Genomic DNA, 17,843 nt, shown 5'->3' with positions numbered 1-17,843 from the left:
AGTTATTTAGTCCAGTGAACTGAAATTCAGATCCACTTTCCATCCAGATGACCTAAGAAATCCTGAGCTTTATTTTCTGTGTTTCTACAACAAACACAGTCCCCTTAAAGCATCCTTGTCAGACAAGAGATGATTTATTAAACCACCACTGTGTAGTCATTGGCTGTGCAGTGAGGTGTTTAACAACTGAGCACTCCTGAAGCCTCTTCTCTGTGTGCCTCTCCTACGCTTTTTTAAAGCTTGATTGAAGCAAGATGGAAAGCCAAAGTTTAGTGGAATGGACAGGCAAAGATGTGCTGTGACAGGTCCACTTCCTTTGGCAGAAAAGTTGAACCAGTGCAGTTGTATTTAGTGTGTTAAATGGTGTCCTGCACTTGGAGTCATTGGTATTGACATTTCGTGCTAATTTTTCATCCTGATTTTTTTCTTTCCTGAAACCTATTAGTAGTTTTCATAGATTAGTTTTTACGGATTGAGTTCTGAAGGACTCTTTGGGTCCAATTCTGGGGTTCAGGTTCAGCATTGTAAAATGGGAAAAGTGTGTTTCATGTTTGAGTGGGTCCTTTTCCAGTCAACTTCAAAAGATCTAACATGTAGTCTTAAATTCAGTCCTTCAGAATATATATATATATGTATGAGTATAACTGGAACAAGTATCAGTTTAGAGGAGAGGGAAAAGTATATCCAAAATTACTACCTAATAGTCTTTAATAGTAGAGGCTGATAAGAAAAAAAATCTAGGGTAAAAAACAGTAGAGCGATTTTTTACTTCTGGGTTTACTTCTTTTGGCCACTCAAGTGGTATCTTCACTATTTTTTTTCATGATGGCCCAATCACCTCTTCTGTGGTTGCTTACTAATGTTGAGTTTAGTGAGAACACAGATTTGTGTAGAAATAACTTCTTTTGGAGAGAATACCAGATTGGTCTGAGTCTGCACTGAGAGATTAATGTGGCTGAATAAACACAATTGTTCCTGGTTCTTTTTCAGCTGTGTCAGTTCTCTGATTAAGTTTCTTTGTTGCTGTGTGGATTTTTGCTGGCAGAGCAGAAGGCTAGTGTGTTGGAGTAGCAGCTACTTACACAGTAATAGTGTGCTGATAAGTCTTTAACCATGGGCTGGCTTCTAAGGCATCTCTACTATCTCTCCTTGTAAAAATTCTAGAGCTTTCAGAGAAGGTGAAAATATTTCAGGAAAGGTATTGAAGAGTAATTTCAATTGTCTTGGAGCACAGAATTTTAGAAGATGTTTTAAAAAATATCTGATCTCTTATTTAATTTAAATTGTAGCAGTGATTTTATTTCTCAAATTCCATGAATTTCCAAAACAGCTCCATCACATTTCTTTCTTTAATATTGTCTGACAGATTGACCTTTTTTTTGGTGACCTGTTTGTCTCTTGGCTTCTAGTCGGGAATTAATTTTGAATTGTAAACCAGCTCAAGTTGCTACAAGTTTTATACCTCAAAAATCATTTGATGTCAAATTAAATACACTAGCTGTTTTTTCATGAAGTGCCTGACAGTTTCTGGGGAAAAAAAAAAAGCAAAGTAATAAGCACCAAAGTATTGAAGAAATTTAAGTACTTCACTGAAGTCTGATGCATACCTGCCTTCCTGAATGTTCTGCTGATTTTTTTCCCTATGCAACTATGCAGAAAATTGTTATCATCACACTTATAGGTAACTGGGGAAACAAGTGAACTCTTCCACAAAATAATCTTTCTGCCTCAAATTGCATATCTCACTCTTCAGACTTCTATGGACTGCTGTACAGCACAACAAATAAAAAATTCTAAATTTTATTTGCTCCTTTACTGTACTGATGTATTCTCCATATCATGATATGGCTATTTTATTTAAATTTGTCAAACTAGGATGAAAACGTACAAGTTAGGCTAGATGAAAAACATGTTTTGGAATCACTAGCTTTAAGAGTATAGTCTTGAATTTTAATGTCTGAGAGAATCTGCCATTTTTTTCCCTAAGAAATATTTAAGAAAGAAAAAAAAATATTCAATAAATAAAATGCAGCATCATTTGAAAAGCATTTCTTACAGAATAATGAAACTTTAGCATTTTCTTTTGAAAATGACCTTGTTTAAATAATTTCCATGGCCTAAGTGAAAACTATTTTTTTAAAGTTTTATTGATTTTTACTTTTTTAATGTTTTCTCCCATAAATGAACTCAAAGCATTATCAGTTTGTTCTTTTTTTTAAAAAAAAGTGCAGATTTTTGAAGCTGTTAACAAAATAGGATTTTTATTTCTGTGGAACTCAGTTTATATTTTCCATAGTGCTGCTTTTGACCAAATGTAACCTTGAATGTAAAGTTTATATTTATTTTTCAATTAAGTTGAAAGCTGGGAAGAGGTGTGTGCATGATCAATTAAAATCTCTGTGATTTAGCCCATATTCATCCACTTCTACAATTACAAATACAGATTTATGGGATGGGTGGATACTGTGCACCCCTGGCTTTTTGAATCATATGTGCTGAATTATATTTCTGAGGTAGGTGGGTCCTTCTGTCACTTTCTCCTCCTCTTCTTTTAGAGTGTTGAGTCCAGCAGTAGCAGATCATTTTCCATCCTGTCTCTACATTACTTGTTATCTTGATTTTTTGTTAGCAAACTACGAGATGCAGTGTAAGAGCAATGGGGTAGGAGGAGGCATCTGCTTGCAGGGAACTGAATTGGTCATGGCTGCTCCCTGCCAGAGTCAGGGATACTTTGCTTGCTTGAACAGCAAAGGGAAAGAGGCACTGAAAAGGAAAGGGAGGGTAGAACTCTGTGGTGAGAATGTCTCAGTGTGAAACCAGCCCCTGTGCAAGGCTTTGCTCAAAATGGGCAGTACTGATACCTCTGTGAATTCTCTTGTGATGTCAGCATATGAACCTCTGAAGCTCACCTGAAGTCTGAATTCAAGAGTTTAGGCTCAGTTCCTGTGGAGATACCAGTACCAGTGCTTAAGACCAAGATTCCACATGGACAAAGATCCAGGACTTCAGTCCTGAAGAAGAGTCATTGCCATAACAGTCTGCTTGAAAGCTATTCTAGCAACTTCTCCCTATCAGTTTCTTCTTGTCTTGTCCAGTCCTGAAAGTGTTCTCAAGTTCTAAAGGATTTCCTGAACTCTGCATTTATTATTCTGCCTTTTTAGCTTTTTATCTGAGAGTTCTTTTGTTCTTATTTTTCTCTTCAGTATAGAACCCAAAATTTGGATATTGCCTATTTTAGAAATAAACTTTGCATGGAAAAATTGATGAGTCTCATGGTTGAAGAAAATCTCATAGTTATTTTTTTTATACCATGTGTACATTTGCATGGATTAACAATTAAAACAAAGGACATAAAAGTGTGGTATTTCTCAAATTTTTGTTGTCAGTGATCTCTGAAAAGACAGAATTAAGCAAAATTGCCTCTAAAACAAGTGAGTCTAAGAGGGAGAGGGAAGAATGGATGTGAAGAATCTATTGTTTAGTGCAGTACTGTGTGTTAATTAAGCACAGAACAGTTGTTAGCAGCAGAAGCTACCTGCTGAGCACACAGCCTTGTGATGTGAGAACAGGCTTAGCTGGGATTGTGTGCTTAAAAGCTACATTGCCTTTCTCTATAAATACTGCCTTTTTGCTCTCTAGGTAGACTTTTTATTTGCCTATGGATTTAAACCAAAGGAGCACAAGTTTTTGGGGGAAGCTTTGCAAAACTTTATTGTATCCCAAAATTTGGCAGTGATAGCTTTTCTTCTTTTTCTCCATATCTAATCTGTAATTTCTTTCTAGAGAAAGAGAAACACGCACATGGGGTTTTTTTTGTTTGTTTTGTTTGGGTTTTTGTTGCTAGACTTTTGTTGATGGATATCTGATGTTTTCTCTGTATTTCAAAAAGTGTTTAGCCCTGCAAAAGTGCAGGCTTATTTTGGTTAGAATTTGGTTGTTTCCCTAGGCATGACAAGGTGTGGTACTTTTTGATTTTTATTTTAAACCATCTGCAGTGGCACTTTTAAAGGAATGGGAGATAAAACTTGTTAACTTGTTTGAATTCTTTGCCTTTCTTCATTCTACTTGCAATATCATTCTTCATTTTACTTGTGGTGGTAGAACCCACCGTGTGTTAAGGGATTGTCACCCATGTTTTCAAATTATATATCCTAATTCTTCAAGTCTTCACCATTTGTCACACGTTATCCTTTCAGCAGTTTTTAACTTGATATCTGCATTTAATTTTTTAGCAAGTTCTGCTGTTACTCCAGGAAGAATTCAGCCACCTTCTCTATGATAAACACCCTAAAGCCCCAGCATGTATGATGATTTTTTTCTTTACCTGTGCTTATTTCAAAGCTTTTCTTCTAAAACTCTATTTTAAATATTTTTCACATATGCTGAAGGCAGAGAAAAAAATGTTCTTCAAAGTTATTTGGTATTTTTTTCAATTTTCCCTGCTGGATTTTTCATCTACAGTAGAAAGTTTTCAGGATTAGAGTATTCTGCACTTACTCACAAAAGGATGATTGAATCTATTGACTGCAATTTACCCAATGTTTCTAGAAGTCTCCTCTATAATATTTTTTTTCTCTAATTAGCTTACTCTGCTTTTCTTTAAATCAAATTCTTGCCCATTGGTGATTCATCCTTAATGATGACTATTTTCCTATGTTGTTTTCTGCCATCTTTAAAAGTGTTTGAAAAATTAATGAACACTTTTATTCCACTCTAGCTTGTGGCTTTGATACATACCTAAAAAATAATCAGAAGCTTTATGGAGATTTGATGTCTTTGAACATTTGAGACTTAGCCTGAAAGATTTAATAATTTCTTACAACATACAAGGAAGGTGTCATGGATATCTTGTATAAGATTTATTCATTTGATTGTTCAGAGCCTGCATAAGTTTTTGTCTATGAAAAATATGCAGTTAGTTTTGTGATGGTGAATTCACCAGACCTTCAAGTAGTGAAGGATTTCTCCTTGAAGTTTGTAATTCTTTCATACTGACACCTGAGTTTCTAGTTTTCTTCTCTTCTAACTTAATAGCAGAATAGAGAGTGAATTTAAGACCCTTTTGTCTGTGCTTATCACTGTTTTTGAGAAGAATTTGCTTATTTCCTCAAAATACTTCAAAAGCAAATTCTGCCTGACATTTTTGAGTGTTGACATGTGCAGACTGAATATCATAAAATCTGCAGAAAATTCTATTATTTGACACATTTGTTTGAAGAGCAACCTATTGATAAGTATAGTATCCATTTTAGCTCTGTCTCAGCTGGTAAATTCTGAGTTTGTTGGACATTTTAAGGTTGAACTTTTAAAACATTTTGGAAGCCACTTTGATTTTCTGAATTGTGCAAAGCAATGTAAAGGAAGATGGAAAATATGAGCATTGAGAATATGAAACAGCTTACTGTGGTTTTACTTCCACATAGTCTAATCTAGTGCAAAAGAAGCTTGCTCACAATACTAAATGAAATTTTTTTCAGAAAGAAATTTAACTTTAAAAAAGTCCTATCAAGTACTCTATTCTACTTAACAGCTCAACTGACACTTGCCAAGTTATTTAAAATAGTTTTTGGAAATGTATGAATTTTTGATTATTAGAAATCCTTGACTGCTTGCATGCTTTGTTTCTTAGGGAACCCATGCCTTGTAAGGCCAGGTGATGCTGCTTTTGTCTAGAAGCCTTCACACTGTGTTACATCCTGTCACAAGACTGAGAGCCTAAAACATGTGGAGGTGTTTACAGCTTTTCCTTGCAGACAGCTAATAGTGTACTAATAGCCCAGTCTCTGCTACTGTGACACTACTCCACTGCAATATAAATTTTCGGTAGCTCAGCTTTTAATTTCTTAAAAGTCCATTTAGATCCAACAGGGAGCCTAAAATTACTTCGTTTTAAGCTGTTTCTTCTGACTAATGGTAAACTTGCACAGTCTGTACCTCACATGACATTGTTTTTCTTGAGGAAATGGAGGTCCTCACCTAGAAACACCTGTGTTGATGTGACCTCAATTTTTCTCTAAAAGTCCTGTAGTGTTAGGGTTGAAAGTCCAGCTAACACAGCTCTTCAGGGAGTTATTAAAAACTGGAGTCAGTTTATAGCTCTGGGATGCTGATTGGCAGGAGTGTTGCTGTTCTGAAAAAGCTAAGTGCTGGGTCGCCATCTGTGAGTCTTCCAAAAAGAAAAACTAGTGGTTTTAGTCCACTTCAGCCTTCCAGGCTGCTGTGAAGGGGAGCAGAAGGCTCAAATAGGTCTTACTGATGCATCTCCAGCCATTAATTATTGCATGTCAAGGCTTTATGAGCTCAGTGCTTAAATCATCTCTTGCTGCTGGTAACAACAAAAGCTTTTCACTCATGAATTGCTCATTGTCTTTGTGCTGCCTCTGATACTCAGTGATGAAAATACTGCCTGTATTCTCAAGCTGAGTGTTTCTCTTAGTCAAGCACCTTCAGTAGCCCTCCCAGAGTGTGCATGCATAGTAGCTATGGTTTGGAAGAGGAATGTTTGCTCTCTGTCAGCATTTGAGGTGTCAGTAACTCAATTTAAGATGCAGTTGTTTCAGGAGAAGAAATAACTGTCTTTTGGCTTATAAATCTGCTTTCCAAAAAGGATTGCCTGTTATGCATCTCTCATGAGAGGCAATTCTGTGGTTCAGTCTAAGAGGGAAAAGATTTGAATAGCAGTGATTTGAACTTACCTGCCAGGACTGTAACAACAGGCAATAACTTAATGGCCATGCAAACACCTACTTCTCTTTGCTTCAAGGTGTTATATATCTGTCTTTTCATTTTCTTATACATTGCAGTTAACCTGGGCTAATGATGGGCTCCAAATATTTGAAGCAGTTCTGTAAAAAGATGTATAGTTGTTTTTTTGTTATCAGATTTGCAATATTAAGTAGTGTATTTTGATTTCTCACTGGACATAATAGGAGTATATTTTAAATTTTAGAGCAGTTGAGAAAATAGGAATGTGTGAAGAATCCCTGAATGAGATGTCTGGTTTTAGATAATTTTTATGCAACCTGTGGAACAAAAGAGAAATGAAGTTGTTGCCTCAGACATTTGAAATCTACTTCAAAGTTATAGAATAGACATCTAGTGAATCTCAGCTGGTTATATGACAGGAGTAGTCTTTGTACTTTTATTGTGTTCTTAATTTCCAAATTTTAGCTATCCTCTTGAGTTCTTGCAATATTTACAGTGATATTCTGATAGGGAATATTTCATCTCCCTCCTGGATCAATTTATTCCTTTTCTTGCATAGCAAAATTTGCTGTGAATAAAAGAATGTAAATCCAAAATCTGTACATTGAATTGGTTTGATTTTTTATTATTTGATTAAAATATTGTTCTTCTGGTCTTTTGAAACCTTGCCCACTGCAGTTTCTTCCTGCAAGCAAGACAGGGCTTTCATAAAGTCAATCTAAATGGGTCTGATTATGACTGGGAAAATGTGATTTAAGTGTTTTCAAAGGTTTTCATTTGAGCAGTTGTGTAAATAATCTTTTGTTCTATTCTTAAAAATGCTGTATTGAGGGAATTTGGCATTTTTACAAACTCATTTGAGAAACCATTAAGCACCGATTTGTGAAATTATAAACTGTTTTCAGAAGTTCAGTGACTGTAGTTGTTTCTGAAAACTATAGGTACCAAAATAACACTGCATTTTCAATTAACTTGCTTGCATTAACTGTAAGAACTTATTTTAAAAGCCAAACTTTACAAAAGCCTTTTTTTTCAATTCAGAAACGTTATTTCCTTACTATGTAGAAGTATTTAGAGCTAATCTTAAAAGTTTAAAGGTTAAGTAAAGACTGCTTGAGTAAGAAGGTCCCTTCCTACCTGAAGTATTCTATGATTCTGTGATTCTGAATAGGGAGAATCAGAGGTTCAAGTACACAATCACGTAGTTCCATACAGTTGTAAGCAGTTTGACAGAGTTGTAGTTGGAGTGCATCACTGTTGTTCCATTTTTGCTATTGCTTTTCTATGTAATGAGAGATTTTAACCTCAGAAGAGCTTCTACTTTTGTAAGTATAATGCATTCTGTTAATTTGTTGGAAAGGAAGCATGAACCAATAGCTTCTGCCTTTGTGTATGAAGTTCTTCATCCTTGTTTTTCAGCTGTAGTCAGCCACTTCAATGTTTGTTATTCTGCCTTTATTCCAAGGCCCACCATTTTTAGAAACACAATTGATTTTTTTTCAAATGGTCAATTAAAAAATTGACTTATGAATTAAAAAATTGCTTCTGATGAATTAAAAGTGTAGTCTTCCTACTTAGAGAGAGAAGAATAGAAATTTATTGTGCTGACCTACATTTCTCAGATTTTTCTGAAGTGCAGGTTTGCTTTTAATGAATTGTTTTCAGACTAGTATGATCTGCTTTCTCTCATCACCTCCTCAGAACTTGCTCAATTTTACTGAACAGATGAATAATAAAACCTTTCAAAATCCATCAAATGAGCATAGCCCCATGAAATGTTCTTCTCTTATATTAACTTCTGAGAAGAAGACTACTGGTATCCTAATACTCTTTAGCCTGTTGAAATTTACCCCATGCATTTGTGTTACTGTGAAAAAGATGAAGAATAATCTGTTTTCCACAGGTGATGGGCTGACCTATTTAAATGGTTTTTTATCACTTGCTTTCATAGCATTGAAAGGTAGGGCTTTGTTTATCCTCAAATCAGCCTGTTTACTGATGTTCTGATGGTAATGAGCTCTCTGCAAACATGCACCACAACCAATTTAGAGCATGGGCCAGTAAAAACGAAAAAAAAAAAAAAACCAAACCAAAACAAAACACATCAGCACAGCAGCAAAAGTAATTCTGGAACCTGATTGTAGTGTTGGCATCACTTCTGGTTTCAAATATGAATGTAACCAATGGGATTGGACTCTCTAATAGTTCAGAGATACAGAGCTGTAGACAATGCTCACTACAATTTGTGTTGGCTCTATTTTTTAGAAATTTGCTTAAAAATCCATACGCATGCCTGATATTACCTTACAGTATGCCAGTTTTTCTCCTTTGCTATTAAGTAGGCTGAGAAGCTGAAAATTCAGTTTTGTGTAGGCCATCAATCTTTCCTTAGATGCTATTCAGTTAATCATTTTCCATTTGGTATAAATTGATATTAATAGCTTAAACATAGTAAATGTTGTGTCAGGATTTTGATAAGCCCTTATTTTGTGCCAGCTTCTGTTTGTTCATATCTGAAATTGCAGAAAACAAACTTTACATCAGCTTTGTCTGGTTACGTGCTGCATCCAGTGTAGAATCCTGATTTAGCTGAATAACAGCAATGAAATCCTTTGTCAAGTCTGCCACAAAGTCTTATTGAAGACTGATCACTGGTATAAACACAGATAAAGTTGATCCAAAGACAAAAATGACTGAGTATTTGTGTGCTATACTGAAAAAGAGTAGGTTTTCTTTTCCATGCCAACTGTGTTTGTAAAAGAGGTTGTTAAGTGCAACAATGTTCTTTATATGAGCAGTAATTTTAAAGATGACCTTTTCCTGTAGTGTCAAATATATCATGGATTTTGTCACAGGGAAGAAAAATTCACTTGACCTTCAGAAATAACAAGACTTGAATGTACCCATTTTTCCTCTTTTCGCTTTATTCTTGATAAAGTACAGCCTTTTTTCCTACCTTTTCCAAGGTGCTTTTAATACTCTTTTTTCTTCTATAGTATAAGGGTTTTGTAATCTATAATCCAGTATTTTGAAGGAATGAAAAGTACTTGGTTTTGCAGAAATCTTCAATTCTATTTCATTACTCTGTAGGTAAATGTTATTATTAAGTCTATGCATTTGAGGATTTATTTCTGTGGTTGCTAGGCTGGTTTTTAGATGCAGTTGACTTTCTTTGCCTTAAGAACACACTACTGATTAATTTTGAATTTGCTCTCAGGCTCCAAAGGTTTCTTCCTGCAGAGCAGCTTCCTAGCATGGTAGTACGCAGCCTATATAGATAATACTCGTAGAATCACAAGATGGTTTGAGTTGGAAGGAACTTAAAAGGTCATATTCTAGTTCCAAGCCCCTGCCATGGGCAGGGATGCCACCAGCTAGATCAAATTGCTCAGGGCCCTATCCAACTTGACCTTTAAGAACAGGAATTTGTACTTTTTAGTTACTGAATATTTGAGGTTTTAACCTGCCTATTTTTCTAGACTTTGAATGTCCCTTGAATTGGCCACCAAGATTCATTCCTGCATGTTGTTTCAGGGTATTGCCTGCATGCTCCAGCCCAGCTGGGTGTCACCAGCAACCTTGCTGAGTGTGTTTTCAGTGCTGTCCCTCAGCTTCTCAGTAAAGGCACCAGCAAGTGTGAGCTCCAGCTTTGGCCTCAGAGAGCTGTCACCAGTGGTTGTCTGTCAGCTGAACTTTGCATGGCTGGACAGAACCCAGAAAGCCTGGTGCTCCAGCTAGCTGTCCCCTGATAACCCACAGATTAAATCTCACTAAGTTCTGAAAAGGGACTCTGGAAGACTATCACAGTCCCTGCTGAAGTTAATGCAAACACCATTCACTGCTCTTCCCTTGTTCACCAAACCAATGCTCTCCTTGAAGTGAGTTGCCAAATTGTTAAAGTACGGTATGGCTTTGATGTATCTGTACTGCCTGTTTCCCTTTTAGTTTTTGTGTTGTGGTGATCTGGTAGGGATTGGGTTTACTTTATTTTGTTATTTGTTTTTTTGGTTTGGTGTTTTGTGTGTTTGTAGGTAAGATTTCTCACATAATCTTTGCAAGGACTGAAGTGAGACTGACTTAGCAGATGGTTCTCCAGAATCTCCTTTCCTACTTGATGTTAACTTTTTTCCTAATCTTGAGGATTGGGAATCTCTGGATCACCATTTCAGATGTTTCACAGATGACAGAGAATGGCCCTGCAGTAAGATCAACCTGCTCCTTCAGCACCTTCCATGCCACCTTTCTGGTGCCATGGAATTGCGCATATCCAAGTGGTTTAAGAGATCCCTGACCCAGTCTGTGTACTGCCTGTGAAGTTTCACTCTTGCAGACTCTGCCTCCAATAACAAAGGGACTGAAAAAGGCATTGAGTATCTTAGCCTTTGCATGCTGAGCAGTGGATCTGCAGTATTCTCAGCCTTTAAATTTTTTTTTCTTGCTATCCTTTAAGTGCCATTCTTGTTGCTGCTTTTGTTTTGTTCCAACTTGTACTCTTAGATTATATGAGAACCTCCTCATGTGCTCAGGAAATGTAACTCAGGCTTATTCATCAGTCTTTCAACAGCATCCCTGGCAGTATAATTGTTGTGGAAGGGCACATCTGCAGACTTTCCTTCTGTTGCCACAATTTCCTGGGTTTGTCTCTCTCAGCCTCCATTTTTGGGAGTTTCCATCCACTTATCCTTTGAGTGCAATGCTTAGCTGTCTCTTCTCTTTTTTTGCATCGTGGGGCACAGACTCTCATGGCACTTCAAGGTCTCTGTGGAGATGCACCCACCTGCTGTTCATCCTTGCTCACTTTGCTCCTTAGCCTCTTCCACTGAAGAAGCAGCGGAGCGTTCCTCCCGTGGTTGAGGCCACCACCACCTTCCAGCAGCAGAAGGAGGAACCAAGCCCTGAGCTCTGGGGCAAGGCTCTGGTATGCTAAGAGCAGTTGCCCCATCTGAGTTTCTGGGCCCCTCTGCTGCACTGCTCTGCTGGGGAAGCAGGTGGGGGAGTGCTGTCATAAAAGCAGTGGTAAAAATGCAGTGTAATTCATGAGATGATAGACTGCCCAAGGGAATGAGAGCCTTCATCAAAAGGTACAGGGAAGGACCTTATCAATGGAAAACTGCGTGTTGAACTTTTGCATCACTGTCTTTTCATCACTTCCCCAAACCCTCAAAGGGTTCACCAAGTGTCTTTTTGACATTTCACTGAACTGACAAAGGAGTTTTCTTTTGTTAGAGGCAGATATACTGCCAGGCTATACATTCCAAAGCACTTGATATAGAGCAGCAAGTCTAGATTGTGGTTCTCCTGTGTCCTCCTAATCTGAGGACCCCAAAGCTCTGTGCTCCTGTGGGTTTTACGCTGTTTTACAGCCTTATGCCTCATGTCTCACAAGTCTGAACTTCAAGAAGTGTGAAATTAAAAGAATTGGTAGAGTTTTCTTTCAAAACACGTATTTTATTAGCATTTGTACTCTTTAAGAACAGCAGGGTGGTGGTGTGACTTCCTTCTTTGCCAAATAATTTCTATGGTATCCGGATTGGACCAGAAGAAACCTATTGTATGAAGAGTTTAAGGGCAGTCATGCACTTTGTCAGACAAATTTTGTCTGTATACAGTATTTGTCTCTGCCAGTGGTTGATGTGCATATCTAGGGCAGAGAATAGTGGAAACTGGAATGATACCTCCTTGCTGTACTCTCCTGGGATGCAGTGACTTAAAGTTCACAGTCAGGGACTGGCCAAAGTAGGGGTGAGGACTTGGTATTTATTAGTTGATGAAGAGGCTTGCAGTGCTGGCAGGGGATGGTGGCAGGCAGCTCCCCTGGATGACTGCACACTGTACAGAATAAATGCCTTTTCTGGATTTTAACCTCTTGCTGCTAAATTCACTTGATTTCTGCCAATATATGAAGTAAGAGTAAAAGGCAACTGTTGATCTCTATTTACCATCTCTGTACAGATTTTGATTATATAGACCTGCCACTTGATTTAGGTTACATCTTTTCCAGCCAGGAAAAGTGCTTCTTTTGTCTTATAATAAAGCTGCTTTTTGTTGTATTCATCCTTTTGCACTTCTCACTTGTTCCTTCTAATCCTCCTTTATCCTTTTTGAAATTATAAGACTGGATGTTCACACAGCACTCAAGATGAGAGAGCAGGTACTGTGTAATGGAGTAGTGATGGTTTGGTTTCTGTTTTCTACGTAGTAGTCTGTAACAAATTTATTTTTCTTTCACTGCTGCTGATGGTTTTACAGAATTTCACAGTACAGCTCCCAATATTTTTTTAATAGATAGGAGGATAGAGTTCAGGTCTATCCTTCTATCTATTAAAAAAAAAAAAAAAAACACTGAAAAAAACAACCAAAAAACTTCCAACCGAACAACCCCTGGGATTTTTTCATAATATATGCCACTTAATGTTTCCTTGTGGCAATTTCATCTGTTACTTTATCATCAGGTTGTTAGTTACAGATCCTTTTGCAGTTCCTAATTTTTTTACAGTCATCCCTGTACACCAAAACTATATAGATGCAAGCTGAGATCCCAAAAATAATTCATTCTTGTCATTTGATATGCACCTCTGCAGGAAGCAGAGGGTTGTACACCCTTCTGGCCTTGTACAAGTGGAAGGCCACAGGCTCCTATGCTGGTGTGCCACCCAGAGCTGTGTGACTTCAGTGTAAAGGAGTGCAGGGAGATAGCAATGTGTCTGCTGCCAATTAGAAGAAATAAGCTGTATTTAGAAAAGGGATGTCATATTTTCCCTTAAGAAGGGTGGGGGGAGGCAGGGGTCAACTTATGGCAATGAAATAGTAAAGGAAATGCAGTCTTAGCGATGCAGGCCTTTAATGAGGTTTTTGTGTAGTCACAACTGATGTGCTTTAACCCCAGCTGGCATCCAAGCCCCATGCAGCAGCCACTCACTCACTCCCCACCACCCCAGTGGAATGGAGGAGAGAATGGAAGGAATAAAAATGAAAAATGAGTGGAGTTAAAGCAAGAGCTGCACAAACAAGTAAAACAAAACAAGGAGTTTATTCACCATTTCCCATGGACAAGCAGATGTTCAGCCATCCCCAGGAGAGCAGGGCTCCATCACATGCAGCGATTGCTTGGGGAAGCAAAAGCCATCACTCCAAACATCCTCTCTTCCATTTTTCTTACCCCACCTTTATATACTGAGCTTTATATGATATGGAATATCTTTTGAGTCAGTTGAGGTCAGCTGTCCCTGCTGTGTTTCCTTCCAGTTTCTTGTGCACCCCCAGCCTCCTCACTGGTGGGGTGGGGTGAAAAGCACAAAAGGCCTCCACAGTGTGTAAGCACTGATTAGCAGTGACAGAAACATCCCTGAATTATCAATGCTGTTTCCAGCACAAATACAAAACATGGCCTCTACTGGTCACAGTGAAGGAAATTACACCAGTCCAAACCAGCACAAACACTTGAGATTAAAGTTCCCTTTTCAATAAATTCTTCAGTTTTCACTGAAAGCATGTAAGAAAAATTTAATGTATGTAATTCGTAAAATCCTAGCATGTCTTTAAAGTCTCCTTATTTTATTCCCTTCATTTTCTATGTCAAGAGTGTCTGCAATTCTGGTTTTAACTGGTATTCTGTTCCCACTGGTAAACATTTCAGGAGTACTTTGAGTTGAAATATGTCAGTAGTGGTTAAAAAAAAATTAAAAATGAAACCCTCTGTATTTTAGTGTGAGGAAGCTCAAAGCTGTTCTTGATTCTGCCCTACTAGTCATGGAAATATGCAGTCTTTGTAACAAAGTCTGTAATTTGAGTAGGGCAAAAGAGAATTTCAAAGATTAGCATTCTAAAATTGTAATGTATACACGTTGAAAAAATATAGAGAGGTTTGCTCTGTAATCAAACATTAAGCTAATAAAGGCATAAAGTGTCAGACTTGCTAACTTTAGCTTTGAATACCTAGTAAATGATCCTGGTGGCTTATGGGTACTTTGTTAACCATGCTTACTGTTTTATTTTACCAAAAGGGGTGTTTGGTTTTGGTTTGCTGGAAGTGCAAAGCATTTGTCTTTGTGATGCTTTTGTAATAGGCAATTAGACCCTGTGTAAAATCCTGGCATATGTAGGCCAGCATTCCTAGTGATGGACCCAGAATCTCAGTGTGTGCTGCATGGGAGAAGCATGAGAAATATTAGCCATGGGATTCATGCAGTAGAGAGTGATACCCTGCTTCCCCAGATGTTCCTGGTTTCCATTCATTGGGGTTGTCCTGGTTTCCAGAGGATCCAGAGAGTTTCTTCTGATGTCATTAGATGTGCCTACCTTCTTTTCCAGTGGCTCAGCAGAGGACTCTGTTTTGGTCACTCATTTTGATGTTTCAGGTGATGAATGTTAACATTATAAAGGATTGGAATAATGCTGCTAAAACTGACCCTATTCCCTTATCTCACTGAAATGCATAGGATATTAATTTTCTTGCATACATCAGAACATAACTAAATTGTTACCTTTAAAATGGAGTTAAAATTTCTGCTTTTAGCATCTCAGGTAAATGTTGTGACTTCTTTTTCTTTTTTTTTTTCCAGATATAGAACGTTGTCTCTCAAACTGGATTAAAAAAGCCCTGTTGATATTTTTATTTATACTTTTTTATTTTTGTATTTGACTTAAAGTGCCATGAAAAAATTTGCATATTGCAAGGTGGTCCTTGCCACCTCTTTGGTTTGGGTCCTTCTGGATATGTTTCTATTGCTGTACTTCAGTGAATGCAATAAATGTGACGAGAAAAAGGAACGAGGCCTGCCAGCTGGAGATGGTAAGTTTTCTGCCTAAGTATTCTTTAAACTAATGCTCCTTTAAAATTGCACTCTTTTTAAAGATTTGGGATTTTTTTTTCAACAATCTAGCATTGTGTCAGCATTTAGGGGTCACAGAATGTTCTGTGTTTCTTTGAATGATTAGAGAATAACCACGTGGCTTAAGATATACGTTGCAGACTCAAAGCACATAAGATGTAGAATTTTAAGCACTAATGTATATGAAATAACCCTAAAAAACTGTGCAATAAGAAATGCAGAAATCTAAGCCATGTTAATGCAGTCTAAAGCATATTTTAAATTTCCATGAGTGAGGAAGCAAAGGTGCTATTAACTTCATTAGACCTGCTAATAAAACAAACCAAGCCAACAACCAAGCTCACTTGTCTGCCTCTCCCTGCAAAAAAAAGACTTCAACCAGCCAAATTGAAAAAGACTCCCTGCCCTACAACCCACCTAACCCAAAATTTGGACAAAGACTGTAGCAATAAGACACAGTAAATATTGTAAGATTTATGATAATAGAATGAACTTGGATGTAAAATGACAAATATGAGTGCATGCTTATCTAGATAACTTTTAAGTGAGAGCTGTATTTTTCAATACTGAAGGTTTTCAGATAAGCTTTCAGTTTTGTTATTGCCATCTTAGGGTTTTGAGCACCAATTAGATGAGCTGAATGTGGGGTTGTTTTGTTTTGGGCTTTTTTGACAGCACTACTATTGATCCTGCCAACCTTATTTTTAAGAAGTTAGCATAGTTGATCACATGGGAGAAAGGATTGGTGCAGGGAGATTTTTCATCCCTGCAATGTCTCAGTGTGTGCATTTAGAACTGCAGGCAGCTGCAACCTCCAGTTTGTTTGTGAAGCGTCTAATTCTGTAGTTTGGAGTCTCTCTCTCTGAAAAGGCTGTGTCTGTGTTTCACTGCTGATGTTGGAAACCTTTTGAGTGATGGTAATTGTTAAGTCCAATTGGTTAATTGCACTCAAGGTTATTGCTTTCTATCACAAGAAACTTTTTCACCTGTTGACGTCTGGTGTGAGCCTTGACCTTCCTGGGAAATTTTCAGAAGTATTTTAAGAATAATGTTGCTCTGTTACAGAGTAACACTGGGCAGATATTTAAGAAGTGTCAGATTTGGTTTACTTGTTTTCTTTCCCTGTGATGAAAACAAGCCAATAAATCTCCACAGAGAGTGCTGTATGGAATGTAGAATTTCTGTGCTCAGCACCTCTGGACTCCTGGTTTCACAACTGCATGTGAACATTTCAAAGGGGTTCTAGTCCACCTGAATTTTGCAGAACTAACTTAAATTTTTCATTGCTGGCATTGCATTTTTTGAGTTTCTTTTTCAGTAAGAGGAGAGCAAAGTGGCAAGAATATTAATGAGGCTCATGTAGTTCTACAGGAACTCAGTCTTTTTGTGTCCTTTTTTTTTTCTTTTTTTTTTTTTCCCAGAAATTTGGAAATTCTTATGTGGTAAGACAATGACTGATGTGTTGGTATTTTGGAATAGATCAAATTTTTGGCTTCCCATAAAGCAGATAACTTATGCCAGAAAATAGCTGGTGAAGTCAATATCTATCAGCTTACTGTGATATACTGATAATGTTGAAATTTCAGATGACTTTATATATGAAATTATTGAGGGAACCTTCAGGTGAGGGAAAGTCTTCAGTTTTGACATATTAATATTATGATTTTCCCTATGCAACACTAATTTTACTTAGTTGAGTACAGCCTTCATTCTGACCTTTACCCAAACCCGTGTGTGTTAAAATTCTTGATATATTTTTAAGATCTTATAGTTGACTGGTAAACAAACAAAACCTTGTATATAGCTTTGTACATTTTCTTGTTTGGGGGGTGGGGTTTTTTTCTCTTTGGTTTTTTTTTTTTTTTGGTTTTTTTTTTTTTTTTTTTTTTTTATGGCTGATTTGTAGTAAGGTGCAGGAATAGGTCTGCTAGAAACCTTGGTTGACCCTGTGACATTTCCTTTTCACCAAGCTGCATGCCTGATTATAGATATTTTTACTTGTTCCAGTAGTTTGCTGATTTGGAATCTCTAGTGGGTTTACTCCTGCTCAGAGTGCCTGGAGTCATCTCAGATAACATTGAGGCTATTTTGTCTGTGAAGCTTTTATCAAAATCTGCTTTTTCACTTCACTTTTTCCTCTGTTTTTAATTTCCATAATTGAATTTGTTTCCTTGATTCAGCATAAATTATGCTAGTGTTCTGAATTTAATATCCTCTTGTCCACGTCACTCTGCTTTATTTCTGCAATTCATGGAAGAATTCCATGGCATTTGATGAACTTACTCAACATAGAAGCAAGTTTTTCTG

General features: G+C 37.2%; 1 protein-coding gene across 1 annotated transcript in view; it reads left to right on the top strand.

The window, feature by feature from the left end:
• Positions 1-17,843, top strand: part of GALNT1 (polypeptide N-acetylgalactosaminyltransferase 1) — a 95,802-nt gene that overhangs the window by 26,060 nt on the left and 51,899 nt on the right. Inside the window, exon 3 of the mRNA XM_005482963.4 lies at positions 15,267-15,496. Coding sequence (XP_005483020.1) covers positions 15,358-15,496 — 139 coding nt within the window. The 5' untranslated portion in view covers positions 15,267-15,357. The remainder of the gene's footprint in view (positions 1-15,266; positions 15,497-17,843) is intronic.

The sequence above is a fragment of the Zonotrichia albicollis genome, chromosome 1 (genome assembly GCF_047830755.1).
Source record: "Zonotrichia albicollis isolate bZonAlb1 chromosome 1, bZonAlb1.hap1, whole genome shotgun sequence".
Taxonomy (NCBI): Eukaryota; Metazoa; Chordata; class Aves; order Passeriformes; family Passerellidae; genus Zonotrichia; species Zonotrichia albicollis.
This window is presented reverse-complemented; position numbering and strand designations above follow the sequence as displayed.